Genomic DNA, 18,541 nt, shown 5'->3' with positions numbered 1-18,541 from the left:
GCAAAGGTCTTTTCCCTGAAGTGGGGTGGGGCTTCAAAACTAGGGGGCATATTTTTAAGGTGAGAGGAGAAAGTTTTAAAAAGGACATGAGGGACAACATTTTTTTACCTACAGAGTGTTTCCTGTATGGAATGGGCTGCCAGAGGAAGTCGTGGATGCAGGTACAGCTACAACATTTTAAAGGCATTTGGGTAAGTACATGAATAGGAAAGGTTTGGAGATATACAGGCCAAATGCAGGCAGGTGGGACCATTGTAGTTCAGGAACAAAGTTGCATGGATTAGTTGGACGAAAAGGTCTGTTTTCGTGCTGTATGACTCTATGGCTCCATGACTCTGCCAGTTCCTGATTGTTATTTCCCCAGCTGTGTCCTCTCAAGGGCCTACATTCACTTTGGAATCTCTTTTGCTCTTTATAGATACTAACTGTCCATTTTCATAATATTCTGTAGACTTTAGAAGGTTAAGGGGTGATCTGATCAAAGTTTTCAAGATGTTAACAGGAAAAGTCAAGGTTGATAAAGAAAAGCAATTACTACTGGTTGGGGATTCTAGAACTAGGGAACACAATTTAAAAGTTAGGGCTAGGCCATTCAGAAGAGATGTTGGGAAGTATTTTTACACATAAAGGGAGGAGGAGATTTGGAACTTTCTTCCACCAATGGCAGTGGATGTTAGATCAGCTGTTCATTTTAAATCTGAGATAATACATTTTTGTTAAGCAGGGGTATTAAGGGATATGGGCTAATGGCAGGTATACAGAATTAGGTTAAATATCAGCCATGATCTTATTAAATGACAGAACAGCTCCAGGGTCTGAATGGCCTACCCCCTCTTCCTCTGTTCCTACTTGCTACTTTACCCTAAACGTTTACTGTCTCCATCTTTACTTGTTCTTTGGTTGTCTTTTGTTAGTTTTTAAAACTTCCTATCTGCTATGTTGTGACTAATGGTTGCCAAATTGCATTTTTTTTTCAATTTAATGCTATCCTTATAGTCTATGGTTAAACACAGCTGACATATCCCCTTCCTAGAATCAGTCTTTCTTACAGGGATAAGTCCCTTTGCGAGTCATGAAACATCTGCAATTGTGCCTCGACCATTTTTTTTGCTAAATTCCTTTCCTTGTCCACTTCAGCCGATTCAGCCTCTACTCCTTTGTAATTTGGTTTAGCACCGTTGTTTCTGACTCATTTTCTCGTTGTCAAATAGAATGCTAAATTCTGCCACGTTATGGTCACTGTTTCCGAAGGGACTCTTCAGTCTCAGATTATTCATTAAACCTGCCTCATCGCACATCACCAGAACATTTTGGTTTGTTGTCTCCCAAAGCAAAATTACCAGTCCAAAAATCGTGGCAAGTGAGCAGTATTCTTCCAGTAGCATGAGTGAGAATGTGAAAATATCTCATTCACCACCTTAAAGACAACCAGGGGTAGTGAATGAAGATGTCAAACTTATTCAACAAGTTGAAATATAAATGCAAAGTGTTGCATTTTGGTGGGTCAAACCAGGCAGGACATATACAGTCAATGATAGGGCTCTGGGGAACAGTTATAGAACAAAGAGATCTAAGGCTACAGGTTAACAAGGTGTGGAGCTAGATGAACACAGCAGGCCAAGAAGCATCAGAGGAGCAGGAAGGTTGACATTTCAGGCCTGGACTCTTCTTCAGATTAAGGTTTCTGAAGAAGGGTCTGGGCCGAAACATCTGCCTTCCTGCTCCTCTAATGCTGCTTGGCCTGCTGTGTTCATCCAGCTCTACGCCTTGTTACCTCAGATTCTCCAGCATCTGCAGTTCCTACTATCTCGAAGGTTACAGATTCATAGCTCCTTGGAAATGGAGTCACAGGTGGACAGGGTGGTGAAGAAAGCTTTCGGCATGCTTGGTTTCATTGGTCAGAACACTGAGTATAGGATTTGAGATGTCTTGTTGCAACCTTACACGATGTAGGTGAGGCCGCATTTGGAATACTGCGTAGAGTTGTGGCTGCCATAATATAGAAAGAATATTATTAAATTAGAAAGAGTACTGACAAGATTTACTAGGGTGCTACCTGGACTGGAAGGTTGGAGTTATAAGGAGAGGTTGATTAGGATGGGGCTTTATTCCCTGGAGTGTAGGAGACTGAGGAGTGACCTTATAGAGGTATATAAAATCATCAGAGGCATTGTTAAGGTATATAGCCAACAGCTTTTCCCCATAATAGGGGAGTCTAAAGCTAGAGGGTATAAGGTGAGAGGGGAGAAATACAAATGGCTCCAGAAGGGCATTATTTTTCACTTAGAGGGTGGTGAGTGTCTGGAATGAGCTGCTACAGGGAGCGGTGGAAGCAAATACAATTTCATCATTTAAGAAACGTTTAGACAGGAACATATTTGGGATATGTATGGAAGGTTATGGACCAAACACAGGCAAATTGGACTAGTTTAATTGTGAAAACTGGATGGCATGGGTAAGGTGGGCCAAAGGGCCTGTAGACCCCAATGACTCTACGACTCTATGCTTCATTTCAGATGTTTCGGTAGATTGAGAGCGAAGATTTGCTATAGAAAGTGGAGATGAGCTGTAGATGATTCTGTTGAAGCCTGACCAACATCCACAGATTCAGGACACATTTAAGTAAAAAAGAGAAATTGCCTGATTGAAACTCCCATGATACCGCAAAAAAGAGAATGCCTATTCCAATTGAAAAGCAATTACCTGGTCCAGAAATGCAGGATACTGCAAGGAAGTAAATAATTATTTCATCAGAGAGGTTTGGGCCTCCTTGGTCTGTAATTGGCCACATGCTGACTTCAGGAACAGCATCGTCCATTAAGGACATCTAAGAGGATGAAAGTTCATCTACCTGAGTAACAGGAGGAGGCCATTCAGCCCTCTCAACCCATTCTGCCATTCAGAAAAGTCATGGATGATTTGTATCGTAATGCTATCTACCCATTTTGGTTCCTTAATCTTTAATATATTCACCTAACAAAAATTCAGTAAGTTTAGTTTTGACAAAATAATAGCTTTATGGTACAATCTCCGACGTAGTTTCAACATCTTGGGGAGAATGGACTCAATAGTTCTGTTCTCCAAAAATTGGGTAAAATAAATTCATTCAATTAAGTGCTTTCAAAAACTCACCAAAAATTACCAGAGGAAGTTCGCTCCAAATGATTGCTGATTTGAAGAGCACAAATGGCGCAGCAATCCCACCAATGGCACTGAGGGATGAACATGCTGAAACACCAAAAGTCCTGTTGTTTTAAAGCAACAACAATTACTTCATTAGAATTTTAGACCAAGAAAAGAGAGAGCAGGCAAACAAAATAAACCAAAACCAAGTGCTGACAGAGAAATAAATGGTAGAGACTGGAGGACAAGTTTGCAGATAGGCAAGAAGGAGATGAAAGGTAGAAAGGAGCAGATGAGGGAAGAAAGTCAAAGCATTAGCAGCATAAAGTTGGCAGGAGCAGAAAAGGTAGAGAGGATGCAGTGGAGAGTTAGTAAATCAGGCTCCCTTAAAGAGGAACTGAGATAACCCGCATCCAACACACCCCATCCTCCTGGACACCACCCCAAGGCCTCCTATCGTCCCTCTTCATCTCCAACTGCCGCCAAGACATCAATTGCCTCAACCTCTCCACCCCTCTCACCCACTCCAACCTCTCCCCTGCAGGACATGCAGCCCTCTGCTCCCTCCGCTCCAACCCCAACTTCACCATCAAACCCGTAGACAAGGGAGGCGCAGTGGTAGTATGGCACACTGACCTCTACATCGCCGAGGCCAAATGCCAACTCTCCGACACCTCCTACTACCGCCCCCTTGATCATGACCCCATCCCCGAGCACAAAACCATTATCACCCAGACCATCCACAACCTCATCACCTCAGGTGACCTCCCACCCATAGCTTCCAACCTCATCATTCCCCAGCACCGCACTGCCCACTTCTATCTACTTCCCAAAATCCACAAACCTGCCTGCCCTGGTTGACCCATTGTCTCCGCCTGCTGCTGCCCAACCGAACTCATCTCCACCTATTTGGCTCCATTTTCTCCCCCTTGGTGCAGGAACCCCCTACCTACGTCCATGACATCTCCCACATCCTCCACCTCCTCCAAATCTTCTGATTCCCTGGTCCCCATCACCTCATCTTTGCCATGGACGTCCAGTCCCGATTCACCTGCATTCCCCATATAGATGGCACAAAGGCCCTCCGCTTCTTCCTGTCCTGCAGGTCTGACACTTACACCCTCATCCGTTTAGCTGAACTCGTCCTCACCCTCAACAACTTCTCCTTCAACTCTTCCCACTTCCTACAGACAAAGGGGGTGGCCATGTGTACCCACATGGGCCCAAGCTATACCTGCCTCTTTGTAGCTTACGTGGAACAATCCCTGTTCCGCACCTACACTGGCCCTATACCCCATCTCTTCCTCCGTTACATTGATGACTGTATCAGCGCCGCCACATGCTCCCAACATTCAGTAACACCTTCCACCCCGAACTTTAGTTCATCTGGACCATCACTGATACCTCGCTCTCCTTCCTGAACCACTCTGTTTCCATCTCTGGTATTCACCTGGAAATTGGTGTCTATTTCGAGCCCACCGACTCCCACAGCTACCTAGAAGACACTTCCTCCCACCCACCTTCCTGCAAAAAGGTTATCCCCTATTCCTAATGCCTTTGCCTCCACCGCATCTGCTCCCGAGATGAGGCATTCCACTCTCGGACATCCCAGATGTCCGCGTTTTTCAAGGGCTGCAACTTCCCCTCCACAGTGGTCAAAAATGCCCTCAACCGTGACTCTCGCATTTCCCGCACCTCATCCCTCACACCCCGTCCTCACAATAATAACCAAAACAGAAGCCCCCTCGTCCTCACATACCACCCCACCAACCTCCGGATCCAACGCATCATCCTCTGACACTTCCACCAAATACAATCCGACCCCACCACCAAAGACATTTTTCCCTCCCCATCCTTATTTGCTTTCCGCAGGGACCACTCTCTGTGACTCCCTTGTCTGCTCCACACTCCCCTCCAGCCCCACCAGATCTGGCACTTTTCCCTGCAAACCACACAAAGCACTACACCTGTCCCTACAGCTCCCCACTCACCGCTATCCCAGGCCCTAAGAAGACGTTCCACATCAAGCAGATGTTCACCTGCACATCTGCCAATGTGGTATACTGCATCCGCTGTTCCTGGTGTGGCTTCCTTTACATTGGGGAAACCAAGCGGAGGCTTGTGGACCGCTTTGCAGAACACCTACCTTGGTTCGCAACAAACAACTGCACCTCCCAGTCATGAACCATTTCAACTCCGTCTCCCATTCCTGCAGTGCCATAATGATGCCACCCGAAAGCTGCACGAACAGCATTTCATATTTTTCTTGGGAACTCTGCAGCCCAAGGGTATCAATGTGGACTTCACAAGCTCCAAAATCTCCCCTCCCCTGACCACATCCCAAAACCAGCCCAGCTCATCGCCGCCTTCCTTACCATTCCTCCAACAATAAGCCACACCCCCATCTCCTACCCACTAACTTCATCCCGCCCCCTTGACCTGTCTGTCCTCCCCAGACTGACCTATCCCCTCCTTAATTCTCTACCTACATTCACCTTTACTGGCTCCATTCCCGCCTCGTTGACCGGTCTGTCTCCTCTCACCCTATCTTCTCCTCTATCCATCTTCTATCCGCCTCCCCCTCTTTCCCTATTTATTTCAGAACCCCCTTCCCCTCCCCCATTTCTGAAGAAGGGTCTCAACCCGAAAGCCTCAGCCTTCCTGCTCCTATAATACTGCTTGGCCCGCTGTGTTCATCCAGCTCTACACCTTGTTATCCCTTAAAGAAAAGTTGGGTTTGTATTGGATTCAATTGTGTTGAATTCTGTTGTATCTCACATTTAATCTTTAAAATAAATACTACTACCTTATTTCCTTTATTTCTCCAACAAACCCTCATGAACACATCTGTTTTGTTACCTTTACTATTCTCTTTTCATCTCTGGAATTACACATCATTGGTTCGCACCACAGGATAATTATTGTAGAGGCCTGTCCTACCTGCACTTCAGTGGCACAGAGAGACCTTGGGTTTTTCTCTGTGGAAGGGAGAAAGGCAAGGAGGGATTTTATAGAGCTTTTTGGGGGATTTCAAAAGAATCAATAGGAAGAAATGCTTCTGCTGGCAGGATGTTCAATAATGAGAGGAACCATAGAATCCCTACAGTGTGGAAGCAGGCCGTTCAGTTCATTGAGTTCACACCAACCCTCTGAAGAGCATCCCACCCAGCCTCAGCCTCTCCTCTACGCCTGTAACTCTGCATTTTCCAAAGCTAATCCATCAAGCCTGCACATCCCTAGACACTTTGCGATAATTTAGCTTGGCCAATCCACCTAACCTGCACATCTCTGGACTGTGGGCGGAAGCCAGAGCCATGCAGAGGCAACTCTTAGCCAACAGTTGCCTGAAGCTTAAATTAACCCTGGGTCCCTGGGGCTGTGAGGCACCAGTGCTAATCACTGAGTCACCATGCCACCCCAAAGGAGGAGACAGATGCGAACTAACCAGCAAAATAACCAGGGAAGATGAGGGGAGGATTTTTGGCAATTTGAAACATATGATCACCCTGGAATTCCCAGCTTGAAAAGATTGAGCCAGTAGATTAGAAAGTATCTTTCGTCAGGTTATCGGCGATGCTGAAAATGGGTATAAGGGAAATAAGAACTGAGATAGCACATCTATCCTTTCTTCATTCAATCAACAGTCATTGAAAAGGTTTTATCAGTTACCTTATTGAAGTGGGTTGTAGCTCATTGGTCACAAGAAAGAGTATACTGAGTGACATTGTTGTTCCGCATCTGCCCAATGTGGCAACAGCACTTTTGAGCCAGTGCATATCTTTGAGATGAGAAAACAAAGTTGATATAAGAATGTAGAACGAAATGTAGAGTTGGCAAGACAGCAGAACAGTCAGTCACTTTTGGTACATGATTTCCATTGAACACTAAACACACCCATTCAATTGCATCATACATTTTCTAAAAAGGAAATCACCATCAAAATACCTGATTTTTAAAACATTTATCAATGCTCTCCCCAATTATTTTTATGCTATATGCAGTGGAAAAATTGATCAAGGGTTTGATGCAGCCCAATACTAAACATCTTCTGCTTTCATTTGGACATAGCACAAGACTGTAACTCCAAGCCCAACAATCTCTTTTTCTTTGAGATTTCTTTTTGAAAGTGTGTTCACTATTTATTGTTGTCACTTTAGCTCAGATTTGACCTGCTGTTAATTCTCTTCAATTATGTCAGTAAAGTGTTTGACGGTAGCAAGATGCTGAACTACCGAGTGTTGAGGTAAGTGTAGTGCGGGCTCAGAAACGTGACACTGGACTGGATGTGCACAGAGTGCCAATGTATATCCCAAGCATATACCTGGTGCTGGCATTGCCTCCTAATAACCAGAGTTCACTTTGCCTCAGTACATTCATATAGCAGCCAGGTTTTGCATCAGCAAATTTTGGAGATTAGTGTCCAAGAGATCTCAGAGAAAGAAGCTATCTTGATTAAGATTTGTGGCTTTCCATTCAGGAAATTGGCATCCTAGGCCAACTCCACTTCAGAACTCCTGGCATCAACCAAATTAATTGAATGACAAAATCCTCCTGGTATCATGAATGCAGTTCTAATCACAAATTCACCACTTGGTATGTAGAGATGATTGTTTGTGTTACAGAATCATAGCGTCACACAGCATGGAAACAGACTAATCGGTCCAATTAGCCCATACCAAAAAAGTTTCCCAAACTGAACTAGCCCCATTTGCCTGCATTTGGCCCATATCCTTCTAAACCTTTTCTATTCATGAACCTGCCCAAATGCATTTTAAATGTTGTATCTGCACCAGCATCTACCACTTCCTCGTGTGTTAATGTGGCACATAAACAACTCCCTGTGTCAAAAAGCTGTCCCTCAGATTCCTTTTAGATCTTTCTCCTCTCACCTTAAAATTATGCCCTGTAGATTTGAGCACTCCCACCCTGCGGAAAAGAGCTTTGCTATTCACTTTATCGATGCTCTGTCAGGTGAGATTTTGCACCCTGCTTAACAGGAATAATTGCCAAAAAAGCTGAGATCTGAAACATTCCCAAGGGGCTCTGGCCAAGTTCCAAGGCTGTGGAAACACTTCTCAGTAAAATTAGACAAAGAAATGGGGCATTGTTTGCAAAGCAGCCATATGATCACGTAAAGATGAGACCCATTTCATTGACAGGATACAGTGCTGACTCTGCAGCCCCATTCACTGGCACCTCAGTGCCAGAGACCTTCTCTGAACTGCTACAAGAAGAGCAGTCAGACAGGTTTTCCAAGAATTAATGAAACATTAATGATAATCTCCTCCTTATTATGTAAAAGTGCTCAAGATGTTTAAGCATCAAAGACGATGGAGTAGTCCTCTCCTGAAAGAATTGTGTTATTCACACCCTTTTCTACTGTGACTTTAGTAAAGCTTAACATGAAACATAATTGGTTGCTTTCTATACTTGTCACAGTACATTTAGCTTGCTCTAAGTAGCAACCAGGAGATATTCAGACTTGGGCGGAATATTCCCCTCCCTGTTGTGGTGTGAGTAATATCAAGAAAGGTAGGAAACTATGATGAGAATTTTTAAGAATCTGAATCTTAAAGTTAAGGAGAAGTTTTGCGATTTTCCCTTCAAGAGGAAATGGCAACTTCAGAATCTCACCATTAAATGGCAACCACCTCATTCATGCATTGGCATCTTAATAAAGCCCAATCTGGCCTTTTCCATCAGCTACGTCCAATTCACTGCTTCCCTGAGAAACTAAATGACAAGCACCCAATGTAAATCCGAGCAGATACACAACAACAATCCTACATGCTCCATATATACCACCCTCCGAGACCCTTCACCCTTGTAGGTTGGCATTGACAAATCACAAGCCTCCCCACATCATCGTGTCTGCTCTTGATCTGATCCACATGCCACTTCAGCCCTTCAACAGTTTATTATGGAGCGCAAGGTGATGTATGGCTTGCATGATTGTCAAGCTGCTTCGTGTGCAATGAAACACACATGGTTAGGGCTCTCCTCTTGCCTTTGCAACACTCATTCACTTTGTGCTTGCTTTATTTTGAGGGTGCCAGCCTCTGTATACTTCACTTTGCTTTCTTCGCCAGCAACCAGCATTTGGGTACGGAGCGTGACAGCAGTGTCCTGGTACAGAAAGTGGTGACAGTTCCCCAGTACAGAGCGTGGTGGCAGTGCCCCGGTACAGAATGTGGCAGTAGGACCCCAGTAGGAATTGTGGTGGTAGTGATCTGGTAGGTAGTGTGGCGGTAGTGCTCCAGTACGGAGTTTGGCGGTAGTGCTCCAGTATGGAGTGTGGCGGTAGTGTTCCAGTACGGAGTGTGGCGGTAGTGCTCCGGTACGGGGGGTGGCGGTAGTGCCTTGTTACGGAGTGTGGTGGTAGTGCTCCGGTACGGAGTGTGGCGGTAGTGCTCCGGTACAGAATGTGGCGGTAGTGCTCCGATACAGAGTGTGGCGGTAGTGCTCCGGTATGGAGTGTGGCCGTAGTGCTCCGGTATGGAGTGTGGCGGTAGTGCTCCGGTACGGAGTGTGGTGGTAGTGCTCCGGTACGGAGTGTGGCGGTAGTGCTCCGGTACGGAGTGTGGCGGTAGTGCCCTGGTACATAGTGTGGCGGTAGTGCTCCGGTATGGAGTGTGGCGATAGTGCTCCGGTATGGAGAGTGGCGATAGTGCTCCGGTACGGAGTGTGGTGGTAGTGTTCTGGCACAGAATGTGGCAGTAGTGCCCTGGTACATAGTGTGGTGGTAGTGCTCTGGTACGGAGCCCTTTGGGAAAGGCTTTTTTTAAATTTTGTCTCTCTGACCTATGCTGCATATAGCTGTAATGTAATATCCTTTTCTTGCTTTTTCTGTTCTGTTACGAAGGGTTGCACCTCAGCACTGTATAGATAAGGTGGCTCTGTGTGCTGGTGACGTTGCTGTCACTAATCTGTAACTGAATATGTGGTACCTCGGTGCTTATAATAGTGTTATAAGTGGCGACTTATAAATTCTTCACTGTATCATTAGAGTACATATGACAACAAAGCTCATTCGATTCCATTAGGGCATGCACACTGACATGAGCACTGAATTATGGGCTCACAGCCTCTTTACTGCTTTGTTGCATCGTGAATTAATGCCAAGAAAGAGGTTGACAGGCTGTTATTGTTGGCGGCACTGAACTGTTAAGGGGCTAGACACGTCACTCTGCGGTTCTGTGCTGTACCAATGGTACATCTGGAACATGTGCCAGCTGTTTATGCAGCAAACTCCTGCATGTCATTTACCAAAAGGGTGATGTATGGTAGTGGGAGGGGGGCAGCTCAATGTGGAGTCAAGACAGTCAATCTGGGTATACGGCCACACCCAAATGAGGCCCTTGCCTGAGTCCTGTTCAGGGGTTTGGACATAGTCAGTCACCATCTGGGCATCCACATCATTCCTGCCTGGGGTTACTCCAAGTCAAGTGCAACCATTCCAGGGATTATAGGCCAGTCACTCGGGGAGTCGTGGAGACATCAGTTCTGGGGCTGGGCCATGCTCAGTAAGGGTTGCCCTGTCAAGCCAGTCTTCGAGGTTTGTTCAATAATATTCAGGGAACGTATCAGGTGGCAGTCCATGGAGTCCTGGAGAAAATGGCCAATCAAAGACTGGGCATGGACTTCATTGGACTGGGCTGTTGAGGGAACTGTCACTGTTACAGGGGACCATTGGAAAAATCAGGGTGTGCCCACAAATAGAGTAGGAGGGAGTCGTGGAGGGATAAGTGCGGTGAGGGATAGGTTCACACAGGTAATGGCCTCTACATATGGAGAGAGTAAAACCAAGAAGGACAAGGGGATTTCTAAGGTTGTGGGCTCTGGTGGAAAGGTAGGGGTACTAATATTTGTATAAAGGTGCTCAATAGGAATGAACAGAGGTTGAAAGGTCCTAGAGGCCACAGGGACAGCAACACAAAAGGGAACATGAAAGACAGTGGGGGAAGCTTCATGGGTTATAGGTGGAGTCCAGTGTCAACCTCCTGCTTTCTCCCCGTATGCTTGTGATATCATGTCCATCTGAACAGCCATCCAATGCGACCATTAAACCTGTCTCCAGGTAGTGCATTCCATACACTAACCACTTATTGAGTGAAAAGATTTCTTCTCCCATCACATTTACAACAATAATTCAAGAAGCCATATCCCACTGTTTGGTTATAAGTGCCTTTGGCACAGGAAGGTTAGTGCTCTGCCTGAAACAGCAAACCCCTGGATAAGAACTGAAACCGATTCCACTCTGCAGAGAAGGGCAGGGTTCAAGGAGAAAATCAAAGCTCAGCAACACCTGAGGTTTCTCTTTAACATTTCTCCCATGTATTATGGGGATAATAATTTCTTTACAGAATTGGTGAAGCCTTACCAACTGAAATACATGCCGCCAGTAGACAGAATGTCCCTGCCAGTATGTTGGAAATCAACAAGGGACTGCGCCGTCCAAAGCGATCGACCACCAGGATACCAAGAATCGCTGCTAGAAGTTCCACTGCACCCACGACTAAGAGATCTGTGTAACTGTCACCTCCCTGGATTCCTAAACGCAAGATAAGCCCAACGTACACCAAATTGTTTGTGAACCTGAAATAAAGAGATACAAGAAATACAACAGCTTTTGTTCCTCTGAATGCCTGACACTCATTACATTCACTGCGCACGCTCACCGCTGAAATCAAAACATAACTTTTTTAATCTCTTTAAAGCTCCACTTAACAAGAAGGGATTGGACAGAAATTAAATAGCTTTTTGTCCCATGTTTTTTATAGCTGCTCCTGCTTAGAGGCTCATTCATACCGATCGCCAGTCCTCACGAACTAATGGGTCAATGGCATTTAGACCCAGTAACATTTTCAACCAAAATGTGACCATGACACCACAGGCTGTCATTTGGAACCATAGGCAATGGGCCCTTCAGCAATCACTGTGTCTGACCTCTCTCCTGATCACTGTTCTTCCTCTAGACCCAGATGAATGCTATGACTTGGTGGCTCACCCAATGAAAACCCTTCAGGTTTACTAATTATCCTTTCTTATTCATGTTTGGAAGGTTGGCAAAGCATTTATTTCCTCTCCCTAATCGCCCTTTAGTATGGGGTAAAGTCACTATATCTGTATTGGACCATAGGGCTGCTCTCTCATTTGACAGAGAGAGAGAAAACAGATGGTGGTTTAATCTGAGGGTTGCCACACCTCAGGTGAGGCAGGGGTGAGGGAGAATGATTGAGTAGGAGAGTCTTTCTCAGTCAGTGCAGGAGTTAAATCTGTGCTGTTGGTGTTACTCTGCATCACAAACCAGCCTTCCAGCCAACTGAGCAAATCAAGCCCTCGTTTGAGGGAGGTGATGAGTCACCTTCTTGAATTCAACTGAGTATCTTGCTAGGCCATTCTACAGAGCAGTTAAAAGTTAATCATATTTGCTTGGATCTGGCGTTATATATAGGCCAGACAAGAATGACAGAGGATCTAGGGTGTTGGTGCTAATCTCAAATTTTCTGGGTTAGCTGAAATGAAAGTGATGAGATAAAAACAGATAAAGGCTGCTCTGTTGAAATGTCAATGGTTAGATGATGACCAAATAATTAGAAAAATCTTAATGTTTCTGTGTCTTTTTGAAGTAATGTGTGAATGTTTAATTAGGCATGAGTTGTTGACTAGAGAAGCCTGGCTGTTTTTCAAAATGAAGGGATTTGCTGTTTCCACTGAGATATCGTATCTACACCATAATGGCTACATTCTTTTGTGTTCTGTCACCTTGCACTGGGAATGCTGCTTATGTCGATAGTTTTGTGTTTCAGCCTTGCTGATGTGGGAGCGATCCTCCAACCTGGAAGGAGCTGGTGGCAAAAAAGTAAAATTCAAAACGACTGTCATGTTCAGTTCAATTCACTGTGCTGCTTCCTTAATGGAAATGTATTGAAATTCTTCAGTCAGACCCAACATAATTCTCCAGGTGCGCCTAGGGAAAACATAGTACTCTATGGATTTCAACAACAAAAACCAAATTAGGCTCCTAAGTCTGTAAACCCTATGGAGTCGAGGTGTATAAGTAAGAAAGGAAACTTATTCTGTGATACCTCTTTCTCAATTGTTCAATTAATCCTTTGCAGTTTCTTCCTCCCCCATAAGATCAGAAGTAAGGTAAATCAAATTAGTGACGTTTCAATCAACTCTCCCCAACACTCACTGCGAACAGCAGAAGCTTCCAGAGAAACTCCACAAGGTCAAAAACAGCAAAAGTTGAATTTGGTACAAAGCTTCGCAAAGTTTGATCTCAATGAGACCGGCCTGCTCAATACCATAGATTCCTTAGTGATGAGTGTGTACTCCTCACTGATGGAATCTGACCAGCTTTGCTGAGGTCAGCCTGATGACACAGGGGGCGATATTTTAAACGTGGCACATGGAATTTGGATCACCCACTCAGCACGATCCAGCCACTGGCTAATCCTGCCAGAACGAATGAGCATGAGAGGTGGCCATTAGCCTCTCACCGCAACCCCCTCCCCCACCCCCAGGGACATGGTAGCCATTCATTCCAGTTAATAAGCCACTTGGAGTGCTGTCGGGATCTTAACCGCTACAGATGGTCCTTAAACTATGGACAAGGCCCATGGTTGGACAAGACATATCTTCATTTCATAGAATCTCTACAGTGTGGAAACAGGCCCTTTGGCCCAACAAGTCCACATCGACCCTCAGAGCATCCCACCCAGACCCATCCCCCCTGTAACCCATCTAATCTACACATCCCTGAACACTACGGGCAACTTAACATGTCCAATCCACCTAACCTGCACATCTTTGGTTATCCTAAGTTATTTTAAAACATTCTTACATCTTCAAAGAGTGCCTCCGTCTTGATGTCCATCGTCATGCTGCAGTGGTACTCCATGCTAGCATCTCCGCAGGCCCTCACATTGGCCCAACTGCATTCATACCCTATCCACCATCTTGGATTATGTTCTTTCGAGTTAATGTCTTCATCAGGAACGGGGCACAGGTGGGCACCTTTACAGCACTAATGGCAGTGGGACCCACGCTCAGTTCCAACCTCGGAAGATGCTTAGAAGCAGTGAGATTTTGCCCAATGACTTTAATGTAGAGGCCAAGCACTCAAGTTAGACTTTGAGGTGATGACTGGTAAAAGTATTCCAGAATATAAGGCCCATGCGCAATGCTGGCTGGGTGGATGGGAAACTGCAATTTTTCACCAGGCGAACCCTGGTTTATGAATCTTTGGGGCAAGGCAATGTCGATGAAGCACATCATTTGACTTTTTTTTACCTTAATACCCGATAATTGAGTGGTGAAAAGAGTTACACTGTAATAGACAGCACAGATATTATAGATTGTCACGTAACAGGTAAATGGCTTCCAATAACAAATAGTGCCAAATTGCATGATTTGCAACATTACCTGCTTACAAATTGTAATCAAATTATCTTTACAAATATTCCTTCTGAATTGTGACCGAGAAACATTTTTGCCTGCTCATATTGAACAATGCTACTCCTGCCTAATTTTCTTTCACTTCATCCGTGCTGGTTTAACTTGTAGTCATGCACAGAAACTTGCTGGCATTATGACAACTGCTGACTCTGAACCCCAACATCTACACACATACACTTCCAATGGGAGTTATTAAAGGCCAAGGAAGGACGATTTTCCACTGCCTAAAACAAAGGCCTATAGCATTCCTTCTACAATAATGAACTGAGCGCAAGTTGGACCTCGAATCTTCCAGGTCAGTATGCTTTTTTTATTCAACAGTACTAATTTACAGAATCCCTACAGTGTGGAAACAGACCAATCAGCCCAACAAGTCAACACTGCCCCTCCAAAGAGCATCCCACCCAGACCCATTTCCCCTACCTGTGCATTTCCCAGGTCTAACCCACTTAACTTAAACATTCCTGGGCACGAAGACAATTTAGCATGGCCAATCTACCTCGCCTGCACATCCTTGGACTGTGGGAGGAAACCAGAGCACCCGGAGGAAACCCACGCAGATTTGGGAGAATGTGCAAGCACCACACAGACAGTCGCCCGAAGGTGAAATAAAACCCGGGTCCCTGGCGCTGCGAGGCAGCAGTGTTAACCACTGAGCCACCGTGCCGCCCAAACTCAACATAGTCCTGAATTACAAAGGTAGAGCACTATTGTACTTCAAACAGAAAAAGAGTCTTAATTTTTCAGTAACACATTCGAGCAACCCGCACAAAGTTTATATAAGTGACCTTACCAGGAGTACATTAAAATAAATGTTCGCTTTCTCATTTGTGGTGTTCTGAACAGATCAAGTAAGGAGGGACTTTTTATTTTGTCAGAGCTGTTCTCTCCTCTTACCATCTGAAAAACACCAGCAAACGCACCATATCATTGGAAGGAAAGTTCATGTTCAAAATGCTTTTGTACAAATGAAGTAATTTTGAAGAGTAGTACCTGTACTTCATTAGGGAAAATGGTAGATCATTTCTGCTCAACAAGCTCTCCAAAATAGTATCATAAATGGGTCGTTACAATGTTATAGATTTTGTGAAAGTTTTTTTTTAAATGGATACTAAAAATGATTTAACTGTGACATCAACACAGACAGTCACAACTGGGCCATCACTTTCGTCTTCCGTAGTGTCTGCCCTTCCTTTGGAAGGAGAACGCCCACAATTGAGCAGAGAGACCTATGACAGATGGTACGTTGTTTGCCATTTAGCTCCTCATCCCGTATAATCATATAATCCCTACAGTGTGGAAGCAGGCTAGTTAGCCCATCTAGGCCACACTGACCCTCACTAACTTTATTTCCTGGAAACTTCCATTACGGAGCTCCTTTCAGAACCTCCTTCGCTAAGATCTTTGTATTTTCTAACTGTAGCTGGCATTTCTTTGCTCTTCTAGCCTACACCTTACGAGCTACTGAATGAAGTTTTGCCTCTGGAGTTCTAAGTTAGCCTTTTTGTTGCTTCCATGGTGACTGGTGTCTCTCTCTCTGACAGTGTCTTCACTAAGTCTCCACTTAATCTAGTAAACTTATCTTTTCAAAGCATTTTCTATTCTTCAGGGCTTTCTCAATTTTTTCACCTTACAGTAGGGATCAGATTCATACTGCTACAACCCTGTAACATTTTCCCAGATGACCACTCCTTACCGCCTCTATTAATATGTGGTACTGGGCAAGTGTGATGTAAGGTACTTCATTGCTACTAATCCTCCTTTGTGCTTGAACTATCTCATGATTAGTGGTAGAGGAGACACTACTATAGAATATCTATAAAAAAGGTACTGTTTTTGATAACAATAAGGGTTATTGCTAAATATTAATAAGTGTAGCTATTTTTGATTTGCTATAATTTATAGGATTTTAGGGAGCTGGTATGTCTGCTCCCTTCAAAAGCTATAGTCGAGCACCACAGATTGTGAATCAGCAGATTGGGTGGAGTCAATGTAGTATGAACATAAACTCCTTCAGAATCATTACCTTATAAAACTAATTCTGCAACAGTAACCCAAAACTCATTAACTATGGTTTCCCCAGATGTGCAAGTTCCTGTTTTCTACTTTATCAAACTTGCAAAGTAGAGAGGCATTCAAGTTACAGCTCAGACAATATCTCAGCTAAAAGACAATGGATCGGACAGTGCCCAGAATGTTTAAGACACTTGTGATGTCAACGTTTAGGCTGGGACTACCAGCTGCTTTTTCCTGGAGCTAATATATACGTGCTAAATATACTCAGTATGAAATAACCTCTTCAGGGTTTTGTCCAACACTTCTAGTCTGGGGCTAACATTCACTCTTCACTCTAAGGTAACTTGGTTCATTATATATCCTTCCCGTCTCAAGAGAACTGGTCTACACAGCCATCTCGTTCAAAAGTCTTTGTAGGATTGCTTCAATCACAAAATAAAACTGCAAAAAAAACTATAAACTATGGGTATTTCCCTAAAAGTCTTTAACAAACCTTGAGGCCCCTTAATTTACCTTGCTGAGTTGCAAAACAATCTAAAGTACACACAAGTCCATGAGCAAACCCATTTCTGTAAAGCTGTGCCTCAAAAACTGCTTTTGAAATAAACCACCATAGATGCAGAAATGCTTCAATTTAATTGATAACTTCAGACACACAGAAAAACCCACATCTCTCACAAACCCAGAATCCAAGAACCAATCTTGGAGTAAATAATAATAAAACATACAGATAGACAAAAAAAAGCAAAAACCCAACAGGTTTTGGGGACGTAGGAGTGGCCAGATATTCACTAAGTATTAAATGGGTGCTTGAACTCTTATTTTGCTCCCCTTACTGATCCTTTATAGGTGACAGCAGAGTAGTGGTGACACCAATGTCACCTCAAAGTATAGAGTGTAGAGCTGGATGAACACAGCGCGCCAATTCTGATAAAGGGTCTAGGCCCGAAACGTCAGCTTTTGTGCTCCTAAGATGCTGCTTGGCCTGCTGTGTTCATCCAGCTCCACACTTTGTTATTGTGGATTCTCCAGCATCTGCAGTTCCCATTATTTCTTTCACCTCAAAGTATATTTAGGCCTAGACGTGTCCATGACAAAACTATTTAGGGTTTGCTTTTATATGTTTTCAATATATATGATCCATACATAGTATTGTTTAATTTGTTTACTGGATACAAAAATATTTTCTTATTTATATGTCATTATGGACACAAGTTGCCTGTTACTTTTTGATTGACTCTGACTCATTTTAAAACAGAAGTTAAAAGAAATGGAATCTTGTCCATTATTTTCTTCATTTGCAGTGGTGTTCAGTACATTCAGTGACCTTGGTTAAAGGGTCCTTACAGGAATCATAACAATATTTTTAAATTTTTATACATTTTAAGCTCTGTACAGCATCAAGACTGGGACATTTGAAATTCAGAGCTGGTTATCCAATATCCCAGCATAAAACACCATCTACTACCTCTTTGTAAGTCGATGGGAGACTCTTGCCATTCTGTTCTGCAATATCCTGGGCAATTTTCAATGCTTCTTTGATCCGCTTACGAGTCAACAACCATCGAGGAGATTCTGGGATTAAGCTAAAAGTGGAAACAGTCAATAATACGCAATCAATTCCGTCATACAGCAAGTGATTGCGGTGCAATATTATCAATGTGAACTTTCCCTACAAATTCAAGTTACCAGCAGTAAAGCAGCAGAACAAAGTTTGGAATGGTAATGGCCATTTGGATTCCTTTCCAAGATCGAATTAAATAGGCCAAACCAGGAAGTACCATGATACCCGATGAGATAGCTGCTTGTGTTACAACTATAACAACTCTTCTGTATCTTGGTCCAACCAATTCTGCGGCTGAAAGAGAAAGCAAGTTCATTTGCTCTGTGGGTTACACACAATAAAACATCAGATACACATGGTTATTTTATTTGACTA

The 18,541-nt window shown here is 44.0% G+C and overlaps 1 protein-coding gene across 2 annotated transcripts in view; it reads right to left on the bottom strand.

Moving 5' to 3' along the window:
* LOC125455124 (solute carrier family 22 member 3-like) overlaps positions 1-18,541 on the bottom strand; it is a 36,081-nt gene that overhangs the window by 12,555 nt on the left and 4,985 nt on the right. For both annotated transcript variants that reach the window (XM_048536766.2, XM_048536765.1), the window contains exons 4-9: positions 18,292-18,460; positions 18,071-18,188; positions 15,380-15,486; positions 11,504-11,718; positions 6,793-6,901; positions 3,133-3,245 (exon numbers count right to left, since the gene is read on the bottom strand). In XM_048536766.2, the coding sequence (XP_048392723.1) occupies positions 3,133-3,245; positions 6,793-6,901; positions 11,504-11,718; positions 15,380-15,486; positions 18,071-18,188; positions 18,292-18,460 (831 nt within the window). The remainder of the gene's footprint in view (positions 1-3,132; positions 3,246-6,792; positions 6,902-11,503; positions 11,719-15,379; positions 15,487-18,070; positions 18,189-18,291; positions 18,461-18,541) is intronic.

Source organism: Stegostoma tigrinum, chromosome 9 (genome assembly GCF_030684315.1).
Source record: "Stegostoma tigrinum isolate sSteTig4 chromosome 9, sSteTig4.hap1, whole genome shotgun sequence".
NCBI classification, from domain to species: domain Eukaryota; kingdom Metazoa; phylum Chordata; class Chondrichthyes; order Orectolobiformes; family Stegostomatidae; genus Stegostoma; species Stegostoma tigrinum.
Note: the sequence above shows the minus strand (reverse complement) of the source record. Positions and strands in the feature narration are given on the sequence as shown.